The following is a 24,689-nucleotide window of genomic DNA, read 5'->3' as shown; positions in this document are numbered from 1 at the left end:
TTAGTGAATAAAGGGGAGAAAGGAAAACAAGATGTAATATCGTTAACAGTCTTCCAGATGCACAGCATGTCATCACTGCTGGCCTTTGTCTTCACTGGAGCTTTCGCTTACCGCAGACGACAGAAATACTTGCTTTTGGCCTTCCGAGGTGAGCCTGAGCTGTGTCACACTGGGGTCTGCACCTCGTCCTCCTGACGCCGAGAATGAATTTTTGGGAATGCTTATTCTTGCATGAGCTGCTGCGTGACATTTGAGAAACACGGGCACGCAGGCTTTTATTCTGAGTTCCGTGATTTATAAAACAATGCAGTAACATGGTTTAACTTCACAAAGGTACTCACGGGTATGTTTCTATAAGAACTTTTTCCTAATTTCACTCCTTCAGGGAAGGAAATGCGAACAGTAAAGCTTTTCAGACTTAGCGCCTGGTTTTTTCCCCCACAGTAACAGCTTTCACGAGAGAGCTGTTACCGCAAAACCGACTGCGAAGGGATCTGAAAGACTTGCAGGTCTGTGTTTGCTCTCCTCTCGGGTTCCGGCTCCGCGGCGCCTCGCGCAAGCTGTAACCCTGATGGTTTGGTTTCTGTTCGTGTAGAGGAGGAGCGGTAACGCTGCCGGTGCAAGGACTTCCTAGATGTCAGAAGGATGCTTGTGTGTGACTTTCCTCCGGCAGTTGGAGTTCTAGGAATTTGGAAGGGAAGAGAGAACAAACTAGAAAAAAAATATATCAATTTATAAATTCAGGATGCACTTTCATCCTGAATAGGATGTGTAAATCCGCATGTTGTCCTCTGCCTCAGAAAGGCTGCGATAGAACTAGCAGTATGATAACTAAAGGCATCGTATTAGAGAAGTTCGTATGGGGAATGGCCGAATAAACTAAGACTCTTTAGCCTGGGAGAGAGAGAGGACTTGGAGAGGGAGATGGTTGTGATTACTGGCCATAAAGTCATGAATGACATAAAAATTGTGAACAAGAGAAGACTGTTCAGTTTTTCCGGTGTAAGAATATGGGTCATCAAGTGCAAATAGCAGGAGCAGATGAAAGCAAGTGATGCTGGTGAGCACTTTACAGTGAAGCTGTAAAAAATCCTGTGCCAGAAATTTGTGAATTGTGGTTTTTTTATTTTAGGGTTTTTCTTCTTTTTTTTACCGTGAGGCTAATCAAATATTGGAGCAGAAGCCTGAAGATGCAGAATCTCCTTCCCTGGAGATGCTCAGAATATGACTGGACAAAGCCCTGAGCAATCTGGTATAATTTGAACCTGCTTTGAGTGGGGGATTGACCTCCAGACATCCGTTCCAACCTCCGTTGCCCTGCCAGTCTAATGTTAAATGATTACGTGGGCTAAAAAGCCGTTGGACAAGCGAGGAGTCTCTAGGCTGCAAGTCACAGGATGGCGGGAGAGGTTTGGTTTGGAGGAGGAGGAGGAGGGTGGGGGGTTTTTTCTCCTTATGGTTAGGAAAACTATATATAGTTATTCATAATCAGGCCTTGGCTTCAAGAAGACATACGATTAATTGTGTACAGTGCGGGCATCCGCCACTGCGTAGCTGTAATACAGAGTCACTTGGACTGGAACAGAGCTCTGGAGGTCTCTGGCTTAACTCCCGACTTAAAACCATGTGTAAGTAGATCAGGTTGCTCCGGGCCATGTGTGTCCCTTCCAGGTCTGAATGTCTCCAGGGCTGGAGATCTCACTTTGGGCTTCTTCCAGTCTGTGACCTCCCTCACATTGGAGAAGCTTTTCCTTATATTGGGAAATTATACCGGCCATGGCTCTCAGCAGCCTGATCTCCTGGGACCTGCTTTGAGGGATGGGGTGGGCTGGTGACCTCCCAGGTCCCTCCAACCTTTCACTGCTCTGAGAACCTGCATTGCTTGACCACTTTGTTACGTCCGTGCGGGCAGATCACTGGATTCTCACGATAACCCTGTGCAATGGGTATTAACTGCACTTGGAGCAGCAAGTTCAAGGTTAAAACCACAAAGTTCTGTCTTCGCTTTCAATAGGTGGGTTTGCAATCCTTCTTTCTACGTTAGGCTGGTACAGCTCGGAGGAGTGGGGTGGCAGGTCGTGTCGCCCTACCCTTCCTTACCGCGTTGCTCTGCTGCTTCATTCAGAAGCGTGAGGGTGATCGTCACCTCTGCTGTCCTTTCCTATTGCCCGGCCGTTCTGTTCTCAAACAGACTTCAGCAGCTTTTGCCCCCCCTTGTTGCTGCTTTTGCGGAGCCCCCCTTAGCACCTGCAAAGCTCCGTCAAAGCACTGACTTTGGTTTGGCTTGGTCCTTGGTCTTTGGCAAAGGGCGCCTGTGGTTTTCAGGCAGCAGAGCTTAAAATCAGCCCAACTCTCCATCATCATACTTTTTCGCTATTCATTTGGAGAGAGGTTCTGTACATCTTTGTGATACGATGGGGAAAATGCTCCATTTTCTGACCTCCTCCTGATGAGAGGAAGGCTTCCCAGAGGGAGGGTAACCAGAGGAAAAGCTTTGACATCAGGATCCTGTGGTTCAGCAGATGACAGTTTGCTGTGGGTGCAGTGGAATGGGTTGGGGCTGAAGGACCAGTTGTAATGCATGGAAAGGTGTTCTCCTGAGCTGTGCTAGTGCTGCATAGGAAACTTTGGAGAGAGACTCGCTGTTCAAACAGGGAAGCTTTTAAAAATAAATTATAGACAGTCTATTTACGCATTAAAGTTGAGCCTCGGAGGACAGCTTTGGTCTTCTATGATGTCCAAGTGGACACCACTGACGAGTGGCGTTCCTCAGAGGTGTTGGGGGACGAGAAGCTCCACATGAGCCGGCAACGTGCGCTGGCAGCCCAGAAAGCCACCCGTGTCCTGGGCTGCGTGTCCAGCAGCGTGAGCAGCAGGTCGAGGGAGGGGATTCTGCCCCTCTGCTCCACTCTGGGGAGACCCCCCTGCAGTGCTGCGTCCAGCTCGGGGGTCCCCAGCACAAGAAGGACACGGAGCTGTTGGGGCGAGTCCAGAGGAGGCCACGGAGATGCTGCGAGGGCTGGAGCACCTCTGCTCTGGAGACCTCAGGCTGAGAGAGTTGGGCTGGTTCAGCCTGGAGAAGAGAAGGCTGCGGGGAGACCTTAGAGCCCCTTCCAGTCCCTGCAGGGGCTCCAGGAAAGCTGGAGAGGGGCTGGTGCCAAGGGCAGGGAGTGCCAGGCCAAGGGGAATGGCCTGAAGCTGCAGGAGGGGAGATGGAGATGGGATGTGAGGCAGAAATCCTTCCCTGTGAGGGTGCTGAGGCCCTGGCCCAGGGTGCCCAGAGAAGCTGTGGCTGCCCCTGGCTCCCTGGCAGGGTTCAAGGCCAGGTTGGATGGGGCTTTGGGCAAGCTGGGCTAGTGGAGGGTGTCCCTGCCCATGGCAGGGGTGGCACTGGGTGGGCTGGGAGGTCCCTTCAACCCAAACCAGGCTGGGGTTCGGGGGTTCTATATGGTTGATAAAGTAGCTGTTCTACAGTCTGTTCTTTTTGGGGAAAAAAGGACACCGTTCTTAAAACCATTGCATCATCTCCTTGGGTTGCTCTCTAAGACAGTACAGTTCTTGTGGCAACTCACCTGCTGCTGATAACCACCGAGAGAGTGGCAGCATGCGCAGAAGTAAGAGGTTAAGGATAAAATATGTTAAGAGTCTCCTCAGACACCAGGGTTTTTGTGTAAATTACTCGTATCGAGTGGCTGCTAGTACCGAAGTCGGGAAGCATTGCCTTGGGGGCGTGATGCCTACCCCACGGCTGCGCGGATGCCCCCCCCCGCTTTATTTGCTGTTAGAGGCAGAATTATAAATTTCCTCATTAGTGGTTTTTTATGTCTCGCCCTGCCAATGAGAGACAAATATACGTTACGTTATCCGTAATTTTTAAGATCTATAGGAAGAGTATTGTCTCCTTTTATAACAAGGAGCTGAAGCTTATTTTTTTGGAGCGTCCGTTTTGCCACAGATAATCTCATTTTTACTATTTATTCTGAAAAATCACCACTGCTTATTTGTTAGGAGTCTTCTTCCCTCTGACTTCAGTTTCATCTGAACACCGAGTGGTCTTGTTTGCTGGGTCCTTCATCCGGCGATGGCACGTATCTGGTTTCTGGTGACAAATTTGTTTTAAAAATATGCTTCTAAACTTGTCGGCCTCAGCGTGCCTTTGCCACACACACTTGTTGCTTTTGCAACACCGGAGGCTTCAACCAGCAAGAGGGTTCAAGCTATGGGGTGCTTTGGGGGTTTTTCGGTGAATTTGAGCAGGTTTTAGATGAGAAGGCAAGGCTGCATCCGCCCGTGTCAAACTCCTCCTGCAGCAGATGAGAGCGAAACCTCGTCAAGGAAAGCATTGCAATTATCTGTGAGATGCAGGGTAGTTGTCTTTAGCATTTTTCTCCGAACTGACCTGTTTCGTCTAAAGTCACCTGGAGGCAGATCGGTACCATAAATACGGAGTGGCCGAAGCCCGGCGTCCACGTGAGAAGTGCCGGGCCACCCCGGGGTCCCTCCTCCGTGCAGCGCGTTGGGAATCCCGACCATCCCTCCTTCTGCCGGCCGGAGCGCGTCTGAAGGACGCTTGGTGTTGCTGTTAAGGGAGACGTAAGCACCGCTTATCGGGTTTGCTCTTTCATAATTGATGTCTGTAAAACCCCAGACAAAATTCTGGAGTTTGTCGTTTGTGGGTTGCGGAGTCATTTGTTTTCTCTGGCGCGCCTAGATGTGAACGATTTCTTCCAGCGTCACTCTTAGAAATTGCGAAGCAGCGGTGCCTTGCGGTGTTGTGAACTGACACCTACAAAAAGGTTGATTTCCACCATTAAAAACATACTCGGTGAGTAACGGATGGTGAGCTGAGCACGAGGATGGTCGTACAAAATGGCACGGCGCAGCAGGCAGAAAGTACCCGATGGCGGGGTTATGCCTTCGAGTTTGTCAGTGGGAGACGCCGGAGTGGAATGTCCTTCCCTCTCTCCTTCAAGCCCCCGTCCCCCTTTCCCCCAGGAGTAATTCGGCTCTGGGTGCTGACTCAGCAGAGCTGAATTTTCTCCGTCAGCGAGCAGCACGAGGAGCAGGAGCTGTGGCGGCCGGAGGAGCAGCCCTGCTCGGGCTCCCAACAAAACATCTTTGACGTGTCTTTCAGAGGTTTGTTGCCGTGCTTGGGGGAACAAGCAAACTGAAAAGTTTCTTAAATAATTCTTGCAGACTAATGAACAAATTGGATTAAAATTTGGCAGCTTTTCCTAATATTCCCTGTAACTAGGAAATCTTCCCAGGCAGTTCTCTGCGCTGTATGGCAGAGAATGGCCTCATAATTAAACGATGAATGAAAGCAAAGGGTCGTTACACAAATGGAGGCAGCGCAGAAGGAAACCACCCTCCTGTAATCCCTTGGGGCTGGGTACCCCGCTATGTCCGAGGCTACGAGAGGTGGAATGTGGGTGATGGTCCTGGTGCCCGACATGGGAAGGTTCCCTGCCCAGCTCTCCTGGGCTTATCGTCATTATTATTATTTATAGATGCAAGTTGCTTAACCTCTATGCGTGCTACCCTGCGGTGTAGCTCCACCTGCTTCATGATGCTACATTTCTGGTTTACATTAAAAAAAAAGAAAAAAAAGTCCTTTTTGTTTTGTAGAACCTTAATGTACTCTCTGATGATTTTGTGCGTCGAAGTTATTCACTCCAAATTTCTTGTATAGTAGCCTGTATTTGATTAAGTACCAAGAAATAACTTGAAATTTGTGTTGTCGTTAGTTGAGGAGCGTGGAAGCTGCTGGAGTTTAAATCCTGATGCCTGGGAAGTTGAGGTTTGTTGAGGAGCCGCGTTAGGTTCCCTGGGCACAAATTCACGTTGCTGCGCGGATGCCGTGATATCAAACGAGAGGTTTACTGTTGCCGCTGAATTAGCTGAAGTAATAACAACAGGTAGTAGATGAAAGGTAAATTCCAACGGAGGGAAGGTCGCCTTGATGTCGGAGATATTTGAGACTGGCAGGATACAAACTGAAGCCGTCCCGGGAGCAGAGAGCAGTGCGTGGACAGAGGGTTGTTATTCAGAAACAAGTCTTTTCTGTATGCCTAGGATGCTAAACCCAGTGCTGCAAAACATTTAGTGTGACTTGGAAGCTAAATGGCTGGGGATGGGCTAATGCAATGCAAGGGGGGAAAAAAAAAAAGCTGCTAAACTTGTCCTGGAGTCAGAAAAATAACTAACAACGACAAACCGTCCTGCTGTTGAGCATCGCCGGGGCGGGCGGAAGGCAAGATTTTATTTTGTTTCAGCGGTGGCATTTGTACTGGAATTGAACTGTCCTTTGAGACTCTGCTTTCAACACTGACAAGCAAGAAAATGTGCGATATAAATAGTAATTTTTCCAAAGATGTGGAAAAGACCCTTTTATTATTGTTGAAATTGGTACGCTATTTTCTGATGGGCCCTTAGCATGCACCACAGCATCGCAATCTGTTGCGTTGCTATAAAAAGAAGCATCCGACACAGACAGGCTTTATTTTAATCCCCAGATGACAAAGGAAAAGGCATAAATTTGTGATGGGTTGTTTGCACCGTATCCTTCGTAAAATTCAAATGCCGCAGGAATTGCAGGGGAAGACAGCTCATAGCAGGGTGGCTGTACAGCAGCACCGCCGAGAATTAGTGTTTTAAAGCTCTTTATAGGGAACTTGCCTCTTGCACGTCTCAGGGTGCAGAGCAGCATGATGGTGCTGCTGTGGGGTTTGTGAGGTTTAGGGAGAAAACTCGGTGAAGCTGCTACTCATTGTTTTGTTACATCGTTTGCTTTGGAGTGCAGTAGTTACCCTTCCGCTGGTGGCTGGACAATAGAATCCTAGAATCTTTAAGGTTGGAAAAGACCTCCAAGATCATCAAGTCCAACCGTCAACCCAGCACCGCCACCAAAACATGCTTTAGAGACTGGTTTGGCGTGACACGACGGTTTCCACGCTACGGAGGGTCGGTATGATCCACGCACGTGAGAACGAGATTTCGGTGTTCCCGCTTTGCTGCGGGACCTTTCGCGTTAGCGGTCCGGCTCCCCGCGGAGAGCTGCGACGCGTGGGTGCGGGCAGAAGAAAGGTCAGGAAGAAACGGCCGTAACCACAGGGAGAGCTTGGAAACAGTGCCCTGCTTCAGGATAAGTCATAGTGTCAAACCTGGAGGAGGTCAGAACTTCACCGTTAGCGTTCCTGCAATTTAATTTAATGACTTGAAAGACGGGAAGGTGTGCTGTTTTAATTAAACAGGGAGTTTCCTTCATCGGCTGTCTTTTCCCACTGGAATAATATGAGAATTTGGATGCTAACGGCATCTGGATGAACCTGCCCTGTCTCAGGGAGAAATCTTTCTTCCTGTCGATATTCTGGTTTGGGGGGAATTTTCCAGAAACAGCCAACCTGTAACTGTTTCAGTTCTGTCTCCTCCTGCTACCGTGTTGAGTAATACAAAACCAAAATTATATCTTAAAAAACCCCTCAAACTTAAGAAGTCTCTCTTCCTTCCCCCCCCCCCCCCACCAGTGAAAGCAGAAGAGACCAAACCAGTTGAAGCTGTGACAGGGAACGACATCACAGCACCTCCCAACAAAGAGCTTCCTCCCAGCCCTGAGAAGAAGACAAAGGTAGGTGTCGTTTCACGTTCAGTGTCTCTGCCTCTGTGGTTCTTCATTTGCCAGCTTTTCTGCTTCTTAAGCTGTGGCAACACAAGTTCTGTTTTCTGAGCTGCCATTTTACCGAAACAAAGACACCCAGTTAGGAAGTTGCAAACAAACAACTCGGCCCGTCGCAGTGTGACCGAACGTGGATGTAATAAATGTGTGGTAAGCTTTATTTAAATTACCGTTCCCTGGTCGGGATCGGTGGTGTAGAAGTGGTAAACGCGTATGATAACGCTTCTGCCGCGCTGATACTCTCCTAGCTGTTTGCAGCACGTGTATTTGCATTACAATTAGCATTCAGAGCTCTTGCTCAGGGTCTGATACTCTCTCATTTTAGGGCTGTTTCTGAAACACGAGAGAGCCCTGCTTTCAGCATTCGGCAAAATCCACCCCCAAATTCTTAGAGCGGTGGCAAGGGCGGGGGGTCCTCGTCCCCGTGCGGGCAGCGGACGTATGGCCACGGGAGTTGATCAGATGAGGATTTAGAGCTTGCAATCCGCTGTGCGCATGTAATTGGAAAGCAATGTCCCGGGTATTGCACGCAGGACTAGGTGCCAGGAACACCCAATTACTAATCCCGGCTTTACCAGCGATTCCTTCTGTTGCTTTGGATGTCGCTGGAATAAATCCTGTTTGCTTTGAGTTGAATGGCAAAACTCCACTGGGCTCCGAAGGCAGCCCTCCTCTGCTGCTTCATTTTGGTCTTTTTGTTGCGCTCAGAAAACAGAAAGCTAATTATTTTTTTGTTTGATTCATTTAAAATATCATTTTTATGTTCTTGCAGCTCAAAAGTTTTGGTTTACAATGCGCTATTTTTCGTTGTATTTTTTTGTTGTTGTTTTTATACTGGATTTTGCTTTTTGAAAAAACGTAAAGCCTGCCGCATCCACATCATCTACAAAGCCTGCCGCACCGAAAGCCAGGCCCCTGTCCGCTACCAGCCCCAAACGGCCAGCCTCTGCCACGCCTGGCCCAAACAAAAAACCCACGAGCCCTACCGCAGGTCCTACTGCAGCCACCACTACTAAACGCCCAGCCACCAGTACTACACGTCCCTCCACCTTAACTCCAAAAGAGACTAAACCAAAGGTAAGAAACGACTTGCTTTTGTCTGGGAGCTCCGAGAACTTACTTACGTGTTAACGTACCAGCTGTCTTACCCAAGAGTCAAAACGTAATTCTGGTGCTAACCATGGGAGGGTGAGATCAGGAGCGTGATTCACTGTGTTACGAGAGCTGCGGTTAGTAGTATCAGCTGCCGTTAACCCACTTATGGCATCAGATCCCAAGCATTCAGTTGTGTCATCGCAGAGGAGAAAACTTGACTCCGTTACCACGATTTTCCTTGTGAGCTGTCGTGAAGTACACAAGATAATTCTTTATTTCTTTCCGTTACTAAAGGAGGAGGGGGTTTTAAATAGCCGTGCACTACGAACATGGGATAACTCTTAAATCCAGACAAAAGCATAGAAAAAGCGAATAGAGAGCTGCGATACTAATATTGGGGGGGGGGGGGAAATCAGTTTGAACACTTCAGTATTTCCCACTGATTGTCTCTTTATGACGTCCAGCCTTTAGAAAAACTGCAGAAGGATAACAGATAATACACTGATGTGCTTAGGAAATAGTGGAGATTTATTATTCTCCAGTAAGAGAAGATTTGTGGACAATGGTTAGTGTTGCATCCTAAAGCTGAAGTAGCGTAACCACACAGAATGTTAAGAACGGGAAATGTCCCTTGAATTTTCCCAGTCTTAACTTACTGTATAGTAGAAGAATTCAAAATGTTAAAATCTATTTCAGAAGCTTTCCATCGATGTTTAAATGCTAGGGTTTCTACTACACACTTAGCTTAAATAACTGCGTTTGGGTGTCTTTTAAAACCAACTACCCAAAAATAACAGAAAGGGTATGACAGCACAGGCGTAAATCTGGACGTTTTCTGTGAACCAGTGTCTTCAGTTTTGTGGAAGTTTTTGCATGATTGTGACTCCCTTTCTGATGAAATCCAAATCTCATCTCACTTGTTTCCATGCATTAACTCGATGTTTTAATACTTAAGAGATCAGTTTACAAACAAGTGACTTACCAGGGACGGGCATGAAACAGATTTCCAAGTGAGGAATGAACCACAGGCACCGAATTCTTATGTCCACAGTGTTTTAATAAACGTCGCCTTAGCTTAGGAAGCATTTCTGCTCGGGAAGGAGAGAGATCTCTCCCAGAATTATTGCTAGTGGAGTGATGTTTCCCATTTTGTTCAGAAATCAAACCCCCGTTCACATCTGTAAGTGGCCTCTGCACGGTGATGCTGGAACGGGTCTGGATGGATTCTGATGTTCAGCAGGGTCTGTGCTCTGTGTCCTGCACCGACTGCGGTCGGTCACTTCAGCTTGCCTTAACCGTATTTTTAGTCTTCTGCATTATAGTGTTTCAGCGGTCCCTAGCTTACGTTTTGAAGAATTTAAACAATTTCCACTGATTTCAGGCTTTTTGTTGGCAAACGCTTTGAAGAGGCTGCCAGTGCGATACCGGCTTTAATGTAGCCTGTTCATTTTCAGGTTGCAGATGCGAAGACCACGGACAAGCGGACCTCACTTTCAAAGCCTCCATCATCTGCCTCTCCTAAAACTACCGTCAGGAGCACCTCTGCTACTCCTAGGACAACGGCCGCATCGCCAGTCACTGCAGCTGCTGCCGCGAAAAATACTGCTACTTCTCCGCCGAAGAGGCCAACGTGTAAGTGTTCCCTTGGTTTTCTTCAGGAGACCGCTCTTTCTAACCAGCTGCCGGTTCCAGTTTGAGTAGCACCCTTGGGTCACAATGAGATGTCTTCCTCACGTACTCCAGTACGCCGACTGCTTTTTTTTGTGTTTAGGTTATCCTCTGGCCCCAGCAGTTTATTAAAATTAGTCTCTAATAAACAAGCTTGCAATCTTCAGGCTCAAAAAAGAAAAAAAAAGAAAAGAAAAAGGGGGGGGGGGAAGCCCTTGAAATGTCGCGACTCGGGAGAAGCCGCGGCTAAGCCGTACCTCTGAGAGGTGTGAACTGGCTCCGCTGTCAGTCAGGGGTTGACCTGAAGCTTAGCGATAGCTGAAACCTCAACCCTTTGAATACAACACAAGACAGGATCTTGTGCCAAGGCACAGAGACCGTAGGTCAAACCTTTTTCCTCTTCCAAGAACAAATCTGAATGACTTTCAAGGCCAACGTGGATCAGCTGTGTGTGATCCAGGGTTAATACTATTACCGAACATGCTTGATTTCAGAAAAAGGATGCTATTACCTCTGTGTTTTGCCATAGTAACAGAATAAACACTAAAACCAGTTTAAAACTTGGGAAAAGCAAATCTCCAAAGAGGACTTGAAGCACTCAAGCTAGTGCATCTGAAAAACAAAAAAAGGTTGAACAAAGTGGAGGTTTTTTACGAGTGCGGGAAGAATTTGGAGCTGAAATGACATCAGCTTCATCAGAAAACTGTATCCCACTCCTACTGGTGCCAAAGAGGGACCTTCCCATCAGTTTAACACGCTCAGCGTGAAACATGAGCAGCATATTAGCATCATGAAAACACTGTTTTCACCCATTTTAATGGAGCTTGAGAGATTTAACGTCAGATAAAAATATAGTTAAATGTTCTCGAGTCTTTTCAAATGACTAGACCTCATTGGCAAAATTTGCCAATAAACATATAAAACTAATAATGCGTATTGGTTGCTTTGTTCCCTGAGTCCCAAAGCATGAATTCATAACCCGTCCTTCCCAAAAGAGGAGTAGCGTTTTAACTATGTTCAAATATTTTAGGCTAGATGTACACTCCATGCTTTATGCTCTAGGGGAAAATCTAATTAATCCTGCGTAGAGGAAGCCTTGCGCTTTCCAACAGCCGTGTATCTTAACTGATCCTGTGGACGTCCTCGTAAGATTAATTTTGTGTGGTCTTTCATTCAAACTGTAGCCCAGAATGCTTAATACGTTTTAATGAGTTCGGTTAATGTCTCCTTCCAAAATCGAGAGACAAAGAAGTGTTTTCTGATGACATTTGAAAAGAGACGGAGTCAGCGATGCAGAGCTGCAGGAAGGGTGTTCCAAGCGGCAAGATGTACAGAGGAAGAGGCTTCTGCACCAGCGAGGGCGGTGGGCCGTTGCCAAAGCACAGTGAGAACTGGGTGGGCGAGGGAGAGATGAGGTCAGCTGGAGAAACTCCATCAGGAGTTCGAGCTGGTCTGTCTGGATCTGGAGATGCAGGGGGGAGTCGGGACTGGTGAGAGAAGGGAAGAGGAGAAAGCAAGGGTGTGCTAGAGGGTGAACAGCGTGGTGGGGCCTGAACGGGAATCGCAACGAGCCGAACGCTAACGATTCCGTTTAGGTAGAGCACGTGCAACTTCAGCTAGATCCATAGATGGAGGCGACGGAGAGCTGGACCTCTCCTGGTCACAGTTCAGTTTCTCATTATGTGGCGTTGAGACGGATAACAAGTTTCTGGCTAAAGCTGATGTCTCAGAAGGACGTCTGTTCTTGCTTTTCAGGTTCAAAAGACAGAGACTCTCACTTCCTCGTGGTTTGCTCAAATGTTTAATCATTCTCACTGTTTAAAAATGTGTGTGTGGCGGCTTGTTTTGAAATTATATGCTTTCACTTTTTCAGATATTGAATGCCAGCCACTTTCTGAACTAAATGAGGGCCACAGGCTATGCAGTGCTCGATTATTATTTTTTTTTTAATTATTATTTTTAATTTTTTCCTATTTTCTCTCCTCCCTGTAAAAATGACTTTTATGTTTGTACAAGACCACTTCTCTTCCAGATCAGAAAAAGCTCAAAGTCTTTGACTGTCATTTTAAACCGTTTTCCCAGTAGCTTTATCATTCTCCAGGTTTTCGACATCGCATGCTAACACCACAGACAAAAGTGTTCCAGCATTTGGCTCCCCACTGACACGAGCAGAAATAACGTCTCTTTCTATAGAAAGGAACAACTTAGTCCTCTTGCCTTTGTACAAAACTAAGTCTGTTCTGTCCATACAGTTTTTCCCAATTAAAGTTGGGATCTCAAGGAATGAGATTAGGTTGGTTTGACAGGACCTTTTTTAAGTGTTTACTATTAATTATATATCTGTCTTTTAGACCTTACTGAATTACCCAAACGTGTTCCGTCTCGCTAGCTAGTGTCTTCTCCGTGGTGTTTTAACTGAACGCTTTTACCAAGGTCTGGATGGGGCGATGCGGAGTAACCTGGCCTATGGTTATCTGCCTCTTCTGCTTGCTCTTTTGTGTGTTGGCATTCCAGAAAATACCCTGCCAGCTACTTGAGTTATCTAAAAATCTAAGACTGTTAATGGAAATTAAATATTAGAAGATGGGGTTTTTCATAATTTCTCACTTTGATTTTTTTCCATTTGGTTTTTGTTTTTAATGTTGCCTTCCCTTGGCTATTGAATTGAAGCAGATTTTAGCCAAAGTTGTCCATCATTGACAGTAAAAAAGCTAGAATTTCATTATCAAAGAGCTCTCTAAAATAAGATTCTGTTGATATTTTTCAGTCTGCGATTTTTCCTTGGTCAACTTTGTGTATGGTTTTATTCTGCTCTGAGAAATACAGACGCGTTCCTGGTTTAGACTGTCCTCTATGTGGAATGTAATCGGGTCATGGTCGTTCGTGTTTGCCCAAAGGCGTAGTTCAGTTTATCGATTGATTTTTGGTTTTATACAATTATAATAGGGACCAAAATACATGCAATAATGTCTGTGCAAGAAAGTTGGCATTGGTTAGAACTGATGTAGCAATAACACCAAGGGTGTAGATGGACAAACGTGGCTTTGCTTTTGCTATTTAGTAAAGAAGGGAGCTTTGGGTTTTTAAGGAATTCAATTGGGACGGGATTAAAATAATGTTACTGAGTGCCATCAGATTCAGAGAGTTATTTTCAGAAAAAACCAAAATGCAAACCATCCCTCAGGCGTGTGGCAGCATCGAGTGGTGAATTGATCCTTTTGCTGGAAAACGTGAGATTTGCTGTCGTAATGAGGAGGGCCTCAGGCAGGTGCTCGGACGGAGCAGTTAATTCCTCAGATGCTTTATTTCCAGCGGCACGTGAGAAATGTGGGTAAAGAGGACCGTCGGGATGTGAGGAGCTGCAGGGAGCCCAGGGACTCCGGACTCCTCGTCTGTGCAAACTGGTGCCCGCTCTCTGAAATATTAATCGGCGTGTTTTCTATTGGGCAGCTATCAAGACGGACGCGAAGCCTGCAGATGTGAAGAAAACCTCTGCAAAGTCGCCATCAGGTAACTTTGTTCAGTTTCCATCTACAGCAAATCCTCCTTGTTGGGGGCCATGTTTATTAAGCGGCCCACTGCACGTCTTTAGGACTCCGAGGACGTTTGTGTAAATGGCACCTGACCCATCTTTTTCCCCCCTTTCCCTTCAATTATCACTGTGATAATTGTAGCAGACTTGAGCCGCCCTAAGAGCGCTACTGGAAATGCAGTGAAAAGTAGTGCCACCACTCCTTCTACCACCGCCTCCAGCGCGCCTACCTTACCTGGAGTAGCTACCAGTCGTCCCAAAACCAAGCCTGCTGCAACCAAACCCACCACAACCTCAACCCCAACAGCAGATGCTAAAAAACCAACCACTAAGGCTCCGACTAAACCCAGCGCTGTTTCCAAGCCACCTCGCCCGACCAGCAGCGTTTCTGCTCCAGACCTGAAAAACGTACGTTCCAAAATCGGATCAACAGATAATATTAAGCATCAGCCTGGTGGAGGAAAGGTAAGTTTCCTCAAACTCGATAACGATATGCGCTTTGGAACGGTAGCTCTTAAGCATTAGGGGTGCTCTTTGCTAATTTTGGTGGCTGTATCCTCACTGCTCTTCTCATTTATGCTCTGCAGAGCTCCTCTTTGGGTTCTTGGTTTATGCACAAGGCATTAACAAGGCAGCGACAGTAGTGTACAGAAGGAATCCGCCTTAAGAGCCTTCACGGTCTTTACTGGCATACGTACAGGAATTCAGAACTCCGCGGGTCTGTTTTTCTGTCGTACGTCCTGACGTAGAGACCAGTTGGTATTGAAAGCTCAAAACCTTGTCTATATTCCAAAACTTTGCCTCTGAATAGAGGAATTGAGTCTGCTGAATGGTACAGAAGGTGGAATAACGCACTACGATGCAGGAAATCTGGATTCAGAAGCAAGTTCCACAGCACCTTTCCCAGGTCTAGGAACGGGGACTCTGTTCACCTTGTCAGGCCTAAGGCTGAAATGCAGTGGGTCTGCGTACGCTGCTCTTTGGATGGCCACAGGAAAAGGAGAGGGCAGTGTTGGATCAGCTGTAAGGACAGGCGTGTACACAGGTAAAACTCGAGGCTCTCAATCGGTAGTGGGCTTAAATTACACTTTCACTGTGAATATCAACCACATAAACAATAAAGGTTTAGGGATAGACCTGTAGCCCTCTTCTGAGGGTTTAAATAAATTTGTGGATATGCATAATCATAAAAGCTTTATTGGCTGTTGTATAACAGATACACCCATCTTTACCTGGCCAAATGAGTTAGCAGCTCGCCCGTAGTCAGAGGGCTTTAATTTCCACAAAGTGGAACGAATTTGCCCGCTTATCTTTGCTGCAGGTCTGCAGTAATGAATAACTCGGGATAGAACTCTAACCCGATGCCAAGAGAGCACGTTTCATGCTGGGAGCCTTAATCTCCTCTCAGGCACGTTAGTCGAGGGCGTTCTTGGGCTGTGATGATGCATGTCACAGGCAGCATCGATGTAGCATCGATTTATTCTTCAGCGTTAGGAGTATCTTAGTCGTACAATATCGTAACGCAGTCCTCGGAGCTTCGAGCTCTAGCGGACAGAAACTTCCACTCCCCAAACCAGAGTTTCTGGAAACGGCAAAGCAAGTCCGCTGAAAAACGTGGAAGCAAGCAGGAGGGTCACCCGTTCGTACGCTGTATATTGTAGCTTGAAACCAAACAGAAGTTCAGAAAGCCGCCTGCCATCTGGTCAAAAAGAACACGTGAGGTTGTTCTGTTATTTCCAGCTGCGCTAGGGTTGTGAGGACTGCAGAGCTTTTTAGCTTACAGGGTCCTTGTGTCAGCTTAAGGGAATTTATTTTTAAATTTAATTGGACTGTCCTTTATTTTCTAAGTATTTTCATAGGACTGTTAAATCCTAACAGTTTTAAAAGAATTGTCCTTTTCATAGTCTTATTTACGCTGGGATGGTTTTAGAGTATGAGAATGCCTTAGGAATGCTGGGTTGGTTTTAGTTTCCCACTCTGTTGCTGGTAGGTTAGTGAAATACAGGATTTATGCTGACCCCCACAAAAAATGCAAGTTCTGCTGCTCTTATCTGGATCCAGATTAGCAGAAGAATGGATATTCTAACGGATATTCTCGGGTAGTTTTTTTTCTAAAAACCTGTAAATTTTCCTTCAGTTTTCTGCTTAGCTGGATTAACCAGGCCCACCTCCACTTCGTAGACTGGTTTGGGTGGGCAGGGACCTCCCAGCCCACCCAGTGCCACCCCTGCCATGGGCAGGGACACCCTCCACTAGCCCAGCTTGCCCAAAGCCCCATCCAACCTGGCCTTGAACCCTGCCAGGGAGCCAGGGGCAGCCACAGCTTCTCTGGGCAACCTGGGCCAGAGCCTCAGCACAGTTAAAAACTAAGTCAGCCGCTGATCTCAAAGCCCGAGTCAAATCGGTGTGGGTGGGAAATGCGAAATGGGAGCACAGCGTATCTGTGTCCAGCAGAGCTCTTGGAGCTCGAAGGCGAAGAGAACCAGCCAGTGGATGTGTTTGCCTCTAAGACCTGTATGATGTCCTCCCCCATGCGAAGGAGGTGGTCCTGCGCTGCTGCTGGGTTACTAAAAGATTGGGTTTGATTTTTTGGCAGAATATGATGTACTGGGGTCACCTGGAGACCTGCCATCGTGACCGCTGGGGAGATGCCTCGTGAAGGGCACCCACGAGCTTTCTGAGAAATGGAGAACTTAATTATTGCTTTATGACCCCAGGGTGCCTGTTTCATCCCGTGTCTGAGTGATGCCGCTTCCCCTCCACCCCCTTAGCTTTATTGTTCCTGGGCATGGGATTCTACTTTGCCTGAGAATTACAGCGTGTCAGAAGTTCTCCTGGGTCATCTGTGCCACTAAGTTTATCCGGGTAGCTTGTGTTCCCGTACTCCCCTGCCCACACTTTTGCTTTTGCTGGTTGAAATCATCCATTTGTCTCCATCTAGGGGAAAATAGAGAAAAAGCCAGAATCAGCCGCTGCTGCGCGAAAGTCTGAACCCAATGCGGTCTCTAAAATGGCTACTACTAAAACAACCGTATCAAAAGAGGGTGCCCCAAAACAGCCCAATGGGAAAGTGAGTTTATTTCAGACTTTTCTCTGTGGGAGATGAAGGCAAACATTTCCATTTTGAGTCACTCTCCCTTCCACTCTTCTGCTTTCTCCTGTCAGTGTCACTCTTCCTTGCACAGACACTTTTCCGACTCTTTCTTGTAAACCCTGAGATGTTCTCAGTTACTGTACACGTTCCGAGATCGCTGTCGTAGGTACCTTCTCCGTGCCTGCTGTAAATGTACATGTTTTCAGAGCAGAGACCTCCGTTTTCACTTTGAGGTAGCTAGGCCTGACTTTGAGCCGGAGGTTTCCCTTAGGACCGGTTCTTCGCACGCAGCAGTAGTTTGTAACGAGGGAGAGAGAGATTTAGTTCAGTGTCACTTGCTTTCATTAAGATTGCAGAATATTAAGGATTTAATATCTTTCCTGCAATATTCCTGGCCCAGTTGCGTCCAAACTCTTTGACTCCGTGCGTTAGGCGGTCACCAGTTGGTGGTCGTGACGTCATATTTTGTCACAAGTGGATGGGGGGTGAGGCCGGAGCGCCCGCAGCGCTGCTTTAATTCGGACAGTATCGGGCAGAGCCTGTTAACGACCGGACGGGATTTGCAGCCCTAGAGAGGTCAGTAACGCATCATCAGCTGCCGCGCCATGAGTGCGTCCTCAGAGCTGCTGTTGCGCTGAATCCAGTCTTTCTGAACTGGCCAAGGAGCTTTTGGAAACCCGCTGAAGTGAGAACGTTCTGGTGATTCCTTTTGTGCTTCGAATTTACTGCCTCGTTCTAGAAAGTGCTCTAGATACAGCTTCTGCCACGTTTTGTGCTGTTAAATAACTCCCAGACTAAACACGTGTCGTAACTAACCTTTGTAAACACGGGCCTGTCACTCTAACTCAGTTACTACCTCTGTGAGTAAAAGCTCACTTAGTGTATTCCTTTTGCGTTTAGAAAAAGTCCAAGTCATTTTAATGTAAAGGAGAAACAATTCGATTAACCTAAGACTCGTCCGATAAAATTTAACTGAAGGTTTGACAACCTTCATCAGAAGAATTGTTTCTCAGAGCGGGCTTTCCTGCCCGGAGGCTTTGAAAGACGGTACCCACGGCCAGAGCCGATCCAGGCGGATGGAAGGGAAGCGCAGGCACGGAGCAGCTCATAGCGTTGTTGGAAGTGGAGACCCCGCGGCCCTGCTCCGTGGAGGAAGGCGGCAGCCGAGCTGGCTCTCCCTGCTCTGGGGCAGCTCTCTCCAGAGAGCTCCCGGGAAGCTTCCCGGGGACGTAGGGGAAGGCGGGCGCCCACCCGGTGATGCTGAGCCGTAGAGAATACGGGATGCGGTCTTCACGGTAGTGCTTACGCTCTCGCACTAACACTGTCTGTGCAGCCTCTCGTTTCGTTCACTTTTTTTTTTTCCTCACTGTCCTCCTCAGTTGCTTTCACACCTAATACTAAAGTTCGATTGAGTTTAACACAACTCCTTGTTTATCCACCGTGTTAGAGCATCCACTCCAGCCTGCCGTATGACGACTCTAACCAGTCCTCTTCCCTTGTGTTGTTTTCCATTCTGTAACGTTCCAGGTCCAGATAGTCTCCAAAAAAGCGAACTACAGCCATGTTCAGTCCAAGTGTGGTTCCAAGGACAATATTAAGCATGTCCCTGGAGGTGGGAATGTAAGTATGGGCTCTGGGCAAGCTGTCTTTCTACTAACTCCTTCTCTTGTACTATGTTTTTATATGTCAGTCTTACGAATGCTGTGTTTCAGGCAGAAAGGCGTAGCAGAGTTTCAGGGCTTCTGGAAATCCTGTAGGCTGGAGAATTTATTATTTTTTTTTTCCCCCGTGGGATGCTAGGTTGAACGTGTGCGTTCCGTTTCATAGTACTACAAACACACCGGACCGATTTCTCGCGCGGTTTACGTGGTACTCGCGACCAAATGTAGGACGTGCGCATCGCTGACCCCAGGAGTTAGTTCCCCATGGATTCCCTCTGCAGTCAATGGAGGCACCTCATGAGGCCCCTGACCTCTTTCAGATGTCTGATTTTTTTAGATGAAATGAATTGCGGCCTAGAAGTGCCTGGTGCTCCTCTCTGGCTACCAGAGCAAGCCTGGGTCAGATTAATTTCCCTTCTTGTTTCACAAGACGGGAGACTTCGAAAAAGGAGGAGGAAGAGACTCTGGGACTTAATCTTTGAGCTGCGATTAATTTCTAAATTTAAAGGCTACTGGTATCTCTGGCAGCAGAGTTGAGCTTATTAAAATAGAAGGCTAATCTTGTAACGTCTGTGTGTAGGTTTGGAGTATTATATCCTGAAAGCGTCTGGCAAAACCCCCGCGTTAACTCTCTAGACGCTAAAGCTTTTGAAACCACCACTCTGGTTTGGCAGGCAGATCGGCACTGCCGTAGCAGCTCGCTGCCGGGCTCTTCGTGCTAGGGGTAGTTTGCAGAAGTACAAAGGTCAGATGGTTTTGAAAAGGCACTGAAGTACTTAAGCCCAAGGAAGTTTTTTTTCCGTCGGTGTTTAAATACGCCGGGCTCCTGAGGAGACACGTCCAGCTATCGCATCTTGCGACGCTTTCTCTGTGCCCAGTGCCAGCATCGATGAAACTCGGGGCGTCCTTGCTCTGCGTAGTGTTCCAGGCGCAAATATTCCATGTCTGGGCCAGACTTAATGTTGCCGTACAGCCAGCACGATCTGTTTGAGGCCTGGCTGGTGCAAACCACTGCGGCCGCTTTTCCTGGGAAACATACGTGTGCTCGGCTAGCTGGCGGAACCTTCACACGGCCAGTTCTTCCGCAGATCTTTGCAAGAGGCAACCAAATCTGGGCTCTCAACAGACTTGTTCCCCACCGGTGGGATTTACCGTTCTTATTTGATATTTCCGTGACTCCCCCAACGTTTATAGGAGTGCATACACGTGCGTACGCAGCTTCCCGTAGAAATATTCATGCAGGAGAATTCTCTGCGCCATAGAAAGAAAAACCGATGCCGAGACCGTGATAGCAGTTAGGTGCTCTCATAATACTTTTTTTTTTTTTTTAGCTATGCATGTTTCTGTTCCTACGGCATATTTCATCTGGCTTTGTCACCCAGGTTTGGAGCAGCCTGTCTGTACACGGCGCGTGTTGTGTGGCAGAAGTCCCTTTGGCTGTGCTGTTAAAGAGCAGCTGCTGTAACTTCACCGTTCCCGCACGCGAAGGAGCTGTATTTTATGAGCCGCTCTGATTTTGCCACCCCTACCTTGCGTAGCCTTTTAGTGGACGAGTCTCACGTGTACTTTTTCTTTTTTTCTGAGGCCAACAGAAACGTGATTCAAATGTGGGGGATGTTTTTCTTGCTTGCTTAACTACATTAGTGAACTGTTCTTCCCTCTAATGAATCACCAGCCCTGTCCTTTCCTCTTTAGTGTCCTGTCCTGGGGACGTTCCCAGCTCTAGGGGACGAGTGCCTGCCTGCTTGCTGCTTCTCTCCTTCCACGCTCTCCTTTTACCACTGCGCTTTTTCTCCTTGCTCAACTACTTAAGCTTTTTGCTTTGAGAATAGCGACCGAAGTGCTTGTTTCCAGGTCCCAAATGCCCGCAGACCTGCCTCAGGCGGTCGTTCCCAGCCACCCAGCGCCCCAGCCCAGCACTGCCTGTCCCACTCTGATGGCCGGTCCAGCTTCCTATAAAAGCGTTTCCTTGTATTCACTTTTATAGCCGCGCGCTCCCTTTGGGATGCTGCAATATTAGCGTCCTCTTCCAAAACCTCTTCTTGTTCAAATCGTTACGATGATCACTTCTGAGAGAAGACTTCCCGATGTCTAATTCCTGAACCACGCTGCTGATGGGGATGCCTGGAAAATCCTTTGTTCTGGTCCGTTGCTTCAGTAAAGGCTTTTAGGAATCCTGCGGGCAAGAGCTGTGGTTCGTGGCAAATTACGATTCAGCTTTAGGGTTGCTCTGGTAGGAGTGATGGCCATCTGCTACGTGAGGTGGTTCCTAGCTGGTACGCTCTGTTTGGGTACCCCTTTTGCCCTCTGTACACACGACTAACTTCTCCCCTCCCACATACCCAAGAAGACGTGTTCAACAGCAGTAGATATTGTTCCTACTCACGTTATATTTGCCAAAAAATATCTAGACACAAACATAGTTGGATTTCCTGGGTGAAAGCTTTTGTTGTGCTTTGGTGTTTTCCCCCTCTCTTTCTAAAGAAAGGGACAGTAAAGAGGTAGATTTTACAGACCGCAGGTAGCGTACAAGTTGTTGAAGGTTTAACAGCGTGGTTTGGAATGTGCATACGCTTCTCTGCCCTTTGGCTTGACCTGCTTAGATGGGTTGGGAAGTGGTCAGAGATAGAAAATCTTAAAAGGGATGAGGACCGCGCTTCCCACGCGAGCCTCTGCATCCAGCTTTCAGACCTAAAGTTTTTTTCTGGCACCAGAGTCTGAGTATTTGCCTCAATAAACGCAGGCCCAAGCCTTTAAACGTGCTTCCCATTGCCAACTCAAACCAACTAACGTTAGAAACCCTACCAGAAATGCTCTTCCATTTGGGTGTAATTGTTTGGATCCCCGGAAGGAAACATGAGGACTCACAACTGGGTATGTCTACCCTAGCTGGTAACAAGCATTATTAATTTAAAATGCCTTCTGTGAGGTAAATTTTGTTTTATTCCAGTTCCAAGCAAACAAGTACTCGTTATAAAAGCTGTAGTAACTTTACTAGCAACCCCCGAGGAAATCAGATTCAGCGGCCATGATCTCACCTTTTCGGGGTGCCTGGCGTCACTGAGTCAGGGTACACGAACGTGGAGCAGCGTAGCAGGGGGCTGAACTGTGCTGTTCTACTGATTCTGAGCAAACAAGACACCAGGGCTTTGACTCATCCCTCTTCACAAGTACTGGGAGGATTCGTGCTTCCTGAGAAAGAGGTACTGCAAATTATCACGATAGTTCTCAATGAGCTTTTAGAGTAGCTGGTGAGTGAATGAATTCTCGTCACATTCAAGAAGAAAGATGTTCGTTTTCTCTGCGAGATGAGCTGCAGCAGAACTTTCTGTGCAGCTGGTGGTTGCTGACACGACGGGGGGAGGTGATCCTCTTAACATTGCTACCAAAAAACCCCAGATTTTTCCCACAGAAAGTTCTAGTGTCAACCTAGTAGGGGGTTAGACCAGATGGCCAGAAGTTCCTTCGGTATAAATTGTCCTGTGTTTGTGTGAAATGAAAGATCTCCAGGTAGTTAGGCAAGAAGTTCATTCTGGAATAGAGGAATTTTTCACCCACCTGGAGCTGCAGGAGGGATCTTAAAGATGTCAGAAATGGGGCTCTGTACAATGCGCTCCGTCCAGGTGTCGGAGATTAAATACTTTTTGAGCAAAAAGACATAAAACCTGGGACGTTTTGACTCCGCCTTTGTCCCACCCCAGAGAAGGCACTTCTCCCCAAATTGAAACTGATGTCCACAGACACCGCGCTAGAATATTTGGCTCGTTGACTTGGAAGAAGGTCGTTTACTGAGTCATATCTCGGGATTTCCTGACTGCATCACCGTACATTTTTTTCAGTGAAGGTTTTGTTTGCCAGTATAGAGTCACTGGTAGAGCGATGTTAAGGGAAGTAATGCTGGGGCATAGCTTCCCCGCTCCTCGTGTTTTGTCTTTGAGAAGGATAGCTTCTTCGAGCGGCTTGTTCCATCTGGGCACGATGATCCTTCCTGGTGTCCTGTTTTCGGGAGGGAGGACAGGCCGCTGAGAGGAGGCTGCAAACAAAGCCTAAAGCCTGGCAACTAGGTGTGCGTCACTCGGCACGTTGGAGACGGTAGAGGGAAAAAGTTGGAGCTGGTGGCATGTCCCTGGCTGAGCAGAACCGTGAGGTGACACCTGCCCTGGAGCTGCCCAGGCAACGGCCCGTGTCTTCAGAGGCAGAGCCAGCGCTGGGCAGAAACGGTCTGGGGATCACGGCCATGGGATTGGCTTTGTTTCGGTGCCTCTCCCAAGTGCTTTTGTACTCCACGAACGTGCCATGAACTCAAGACTCCCGTTTCTGGTTTCCGTCTGTTAGTTTTATCTGGTCTGGATTTCTGTCTGCTCACATTAACCACTTCTGGCTGGGGCAGGACTTTGAGTAACGCTAAAGCTGAGTGTAGCGTTCGGCATGCAGCGGCTGGGAAATCACCAGGAGAAAATGATGCAGTAGGAGAGGGGTGCAGGCTCGTTAAGTGTGACCTGACGTTTGAGATGGCCCGCGGGCCTCCAGCTTCGCAGGAAATGTTTCTTTGTGTTGAGTTCTCTCTTTTTGCCTCTTCAGGTGCAGATCCAGAACAAGAAAGTTGACCTTTCCAAAGTGTCCTCGAAGTGTGGCTCTAAAGCAAATATCAAGCATAAGCCAGGTAGAAATTTTACTGTTTCCTCATGATTTATCTGCGGAAATTGCAAGTCATTTAAATATAGTCCTGGATGGCGACTGAAATAGCTTAAGGGGTTTGTTGCTTTCAGGAAGTATTTCTAGAAGTACTGTCTAGCTGCTCAGCAATTCCTGGTGGCGTCATCAGTGGAGAAGGGCATTAGGAGATGTGGGGTGTCATCATGCCTGTGAAGATAATCTCCTGCTTCAACTCAGTTCTCTTTTTTTTTTTTTTTTTCCCCTCCCCATATGAAGAAGAAGAAGAAGGGGGGAAAAAAAAAAAAAAAAAGGTGGATACTTAGCATGACCATTCCAGGAGTCTGGAAGCTTACAGAGGGCTTTGGAGCTCCCTGAACGTGTCTGCTATGGAAGGATAAAGGAACTTCCCTCCAGTTCTTCCAAGCAGACACGAGGGTCTTTTTAGCCTTCAGTTCAGTAGCAGCTCCTGCCTTTGATATAAAACACTTCTGGCTCTTTAACGACACGTTACGGCATGAGCGTGCGGGAATGACGTGCTCCCCACTGAGAACACAGCACTTACTCTGTGTGAATTCCTGCAAATTCGGGTTTCCCAGCCAAGCAGTGACCAGCCCACCGCGCAGCTGAAGCGTGGGCAAGCCTCAAGTTCAAGGTCCTGCGGCTGTAGGCAGGTTGGTTGACCTGTCCCTTTGCAGCACCCTGAAGTACGGTCGGGTCGCTGACTGCCGCTGGTTTGGCTGTAGCGGAGGACAGTTACCTGCAGAGGAAAACTCCTGGCAGTCAAACGTGGGTGCACGAGGGACAAAGTTCGCTGGCCAAAGCTGAGAACAAACGCTACAGGCTTGTCTTTGTCTGCTCCTGGGAGTTTCCTGCACCCTTTCTGCCAGCCGGTTCGGCTGAAAGCAGTTCAACCTTACACACCGAGCACCACGGTTCAGTGCCTCAAAACGCGCTCCCGCTTTGAGAACGGCGTGCCACAAACATGACCTCTGTTTGTTCAGTGCTCTGTCATAACACGCTGTGCGCGACAATAACTGCTCTTGTCCAGGGCTGATTAAAGCAGAATAATCCATCCAGAATTATCCATTGTCAGATGTTTTCACTGATTTTGTTGGACGGAATCCGTTGGTTTCCATCATTGGCCATGCCAAGCTTCCAGAGTGCTGAGGACTGAGTATTTAATGATGTCACTGGGACGCAAAGTTGTGCTTAGCAATATCTAAACAGGGTTTTTTTGAGAAACCTAGTGGAATATGGACTGCACGTATGGTCTTACATATTAATGGGAACTGCAGCGTTCTAAATGGA

At 47.6% G+C, this 24,689-nt stretch overlaps 1 protein-coding gene across 24 annotated transcripts in view; it reads left to right on the top strand.

The window, feature by feature from the left end:
- MAP4 (microtubule associated protein 4) overlaps positions 1-24,689 on the top strand; it is a 165,532-nt gene that overhangs the window by 131,352 nt on the left and 9,491 nt on the right. For 11 of the 24 annotated variants that reach the window (XM_054818327.1, XM_054818326.1, XM_054818316.1 and 8 more), the window contains 8 exons: positions 7,527-7,627; positions 8,540-8,752; positions 10,225-10,402; positions 13,889-13,948; positions 14,113-14,435; positions 16,912-17,040; positions 18,592-18,684; positions 23,307-23,388. In XM_054818327.1, coding sequence (XP_054674302.1) covers positions 7,527-7,627; positions 8,540-8,752; positions 10,225-10,402; positions 13,889-13,948; positions 14,113-14,435; positions 16,912-17,040; positions 18,592-18,684; positions 23,307-23,388 — 1,179 coding nt within the window. The remainder of the gene's footprint in view (positions 1-7,526; positions 7,628-8,539; positions 8,753-10,224; positions 10,403-13,888; positions 13,949-14,112; positions 14,436-16,911; positions 17,041-18,591; positions 18,685-23,306; positions 23,389-24,689) is intronic. The other 13 variants (XM_054818332.1, XM_054818330.1, XM_054818322.1 and 10 more) reach the window with 5 other exon arrangements.

Source organism: Grus americana, chromosome 2, assembly GCF_028858705.1.
Source record: "Grus americana isolate bGruAme1 chromosome 2, bGruAme1.mat, whole genome shotgun sequence".
Classification (NCBI taxonomy): Eukaryota; Metazoa; Chordata; class Aves; order Gruiformes; family Gruidae; genus Grus; species Grus americana.
This window is presented reverse-complemented; position numbering and strand designations above follow the sequence as displayed.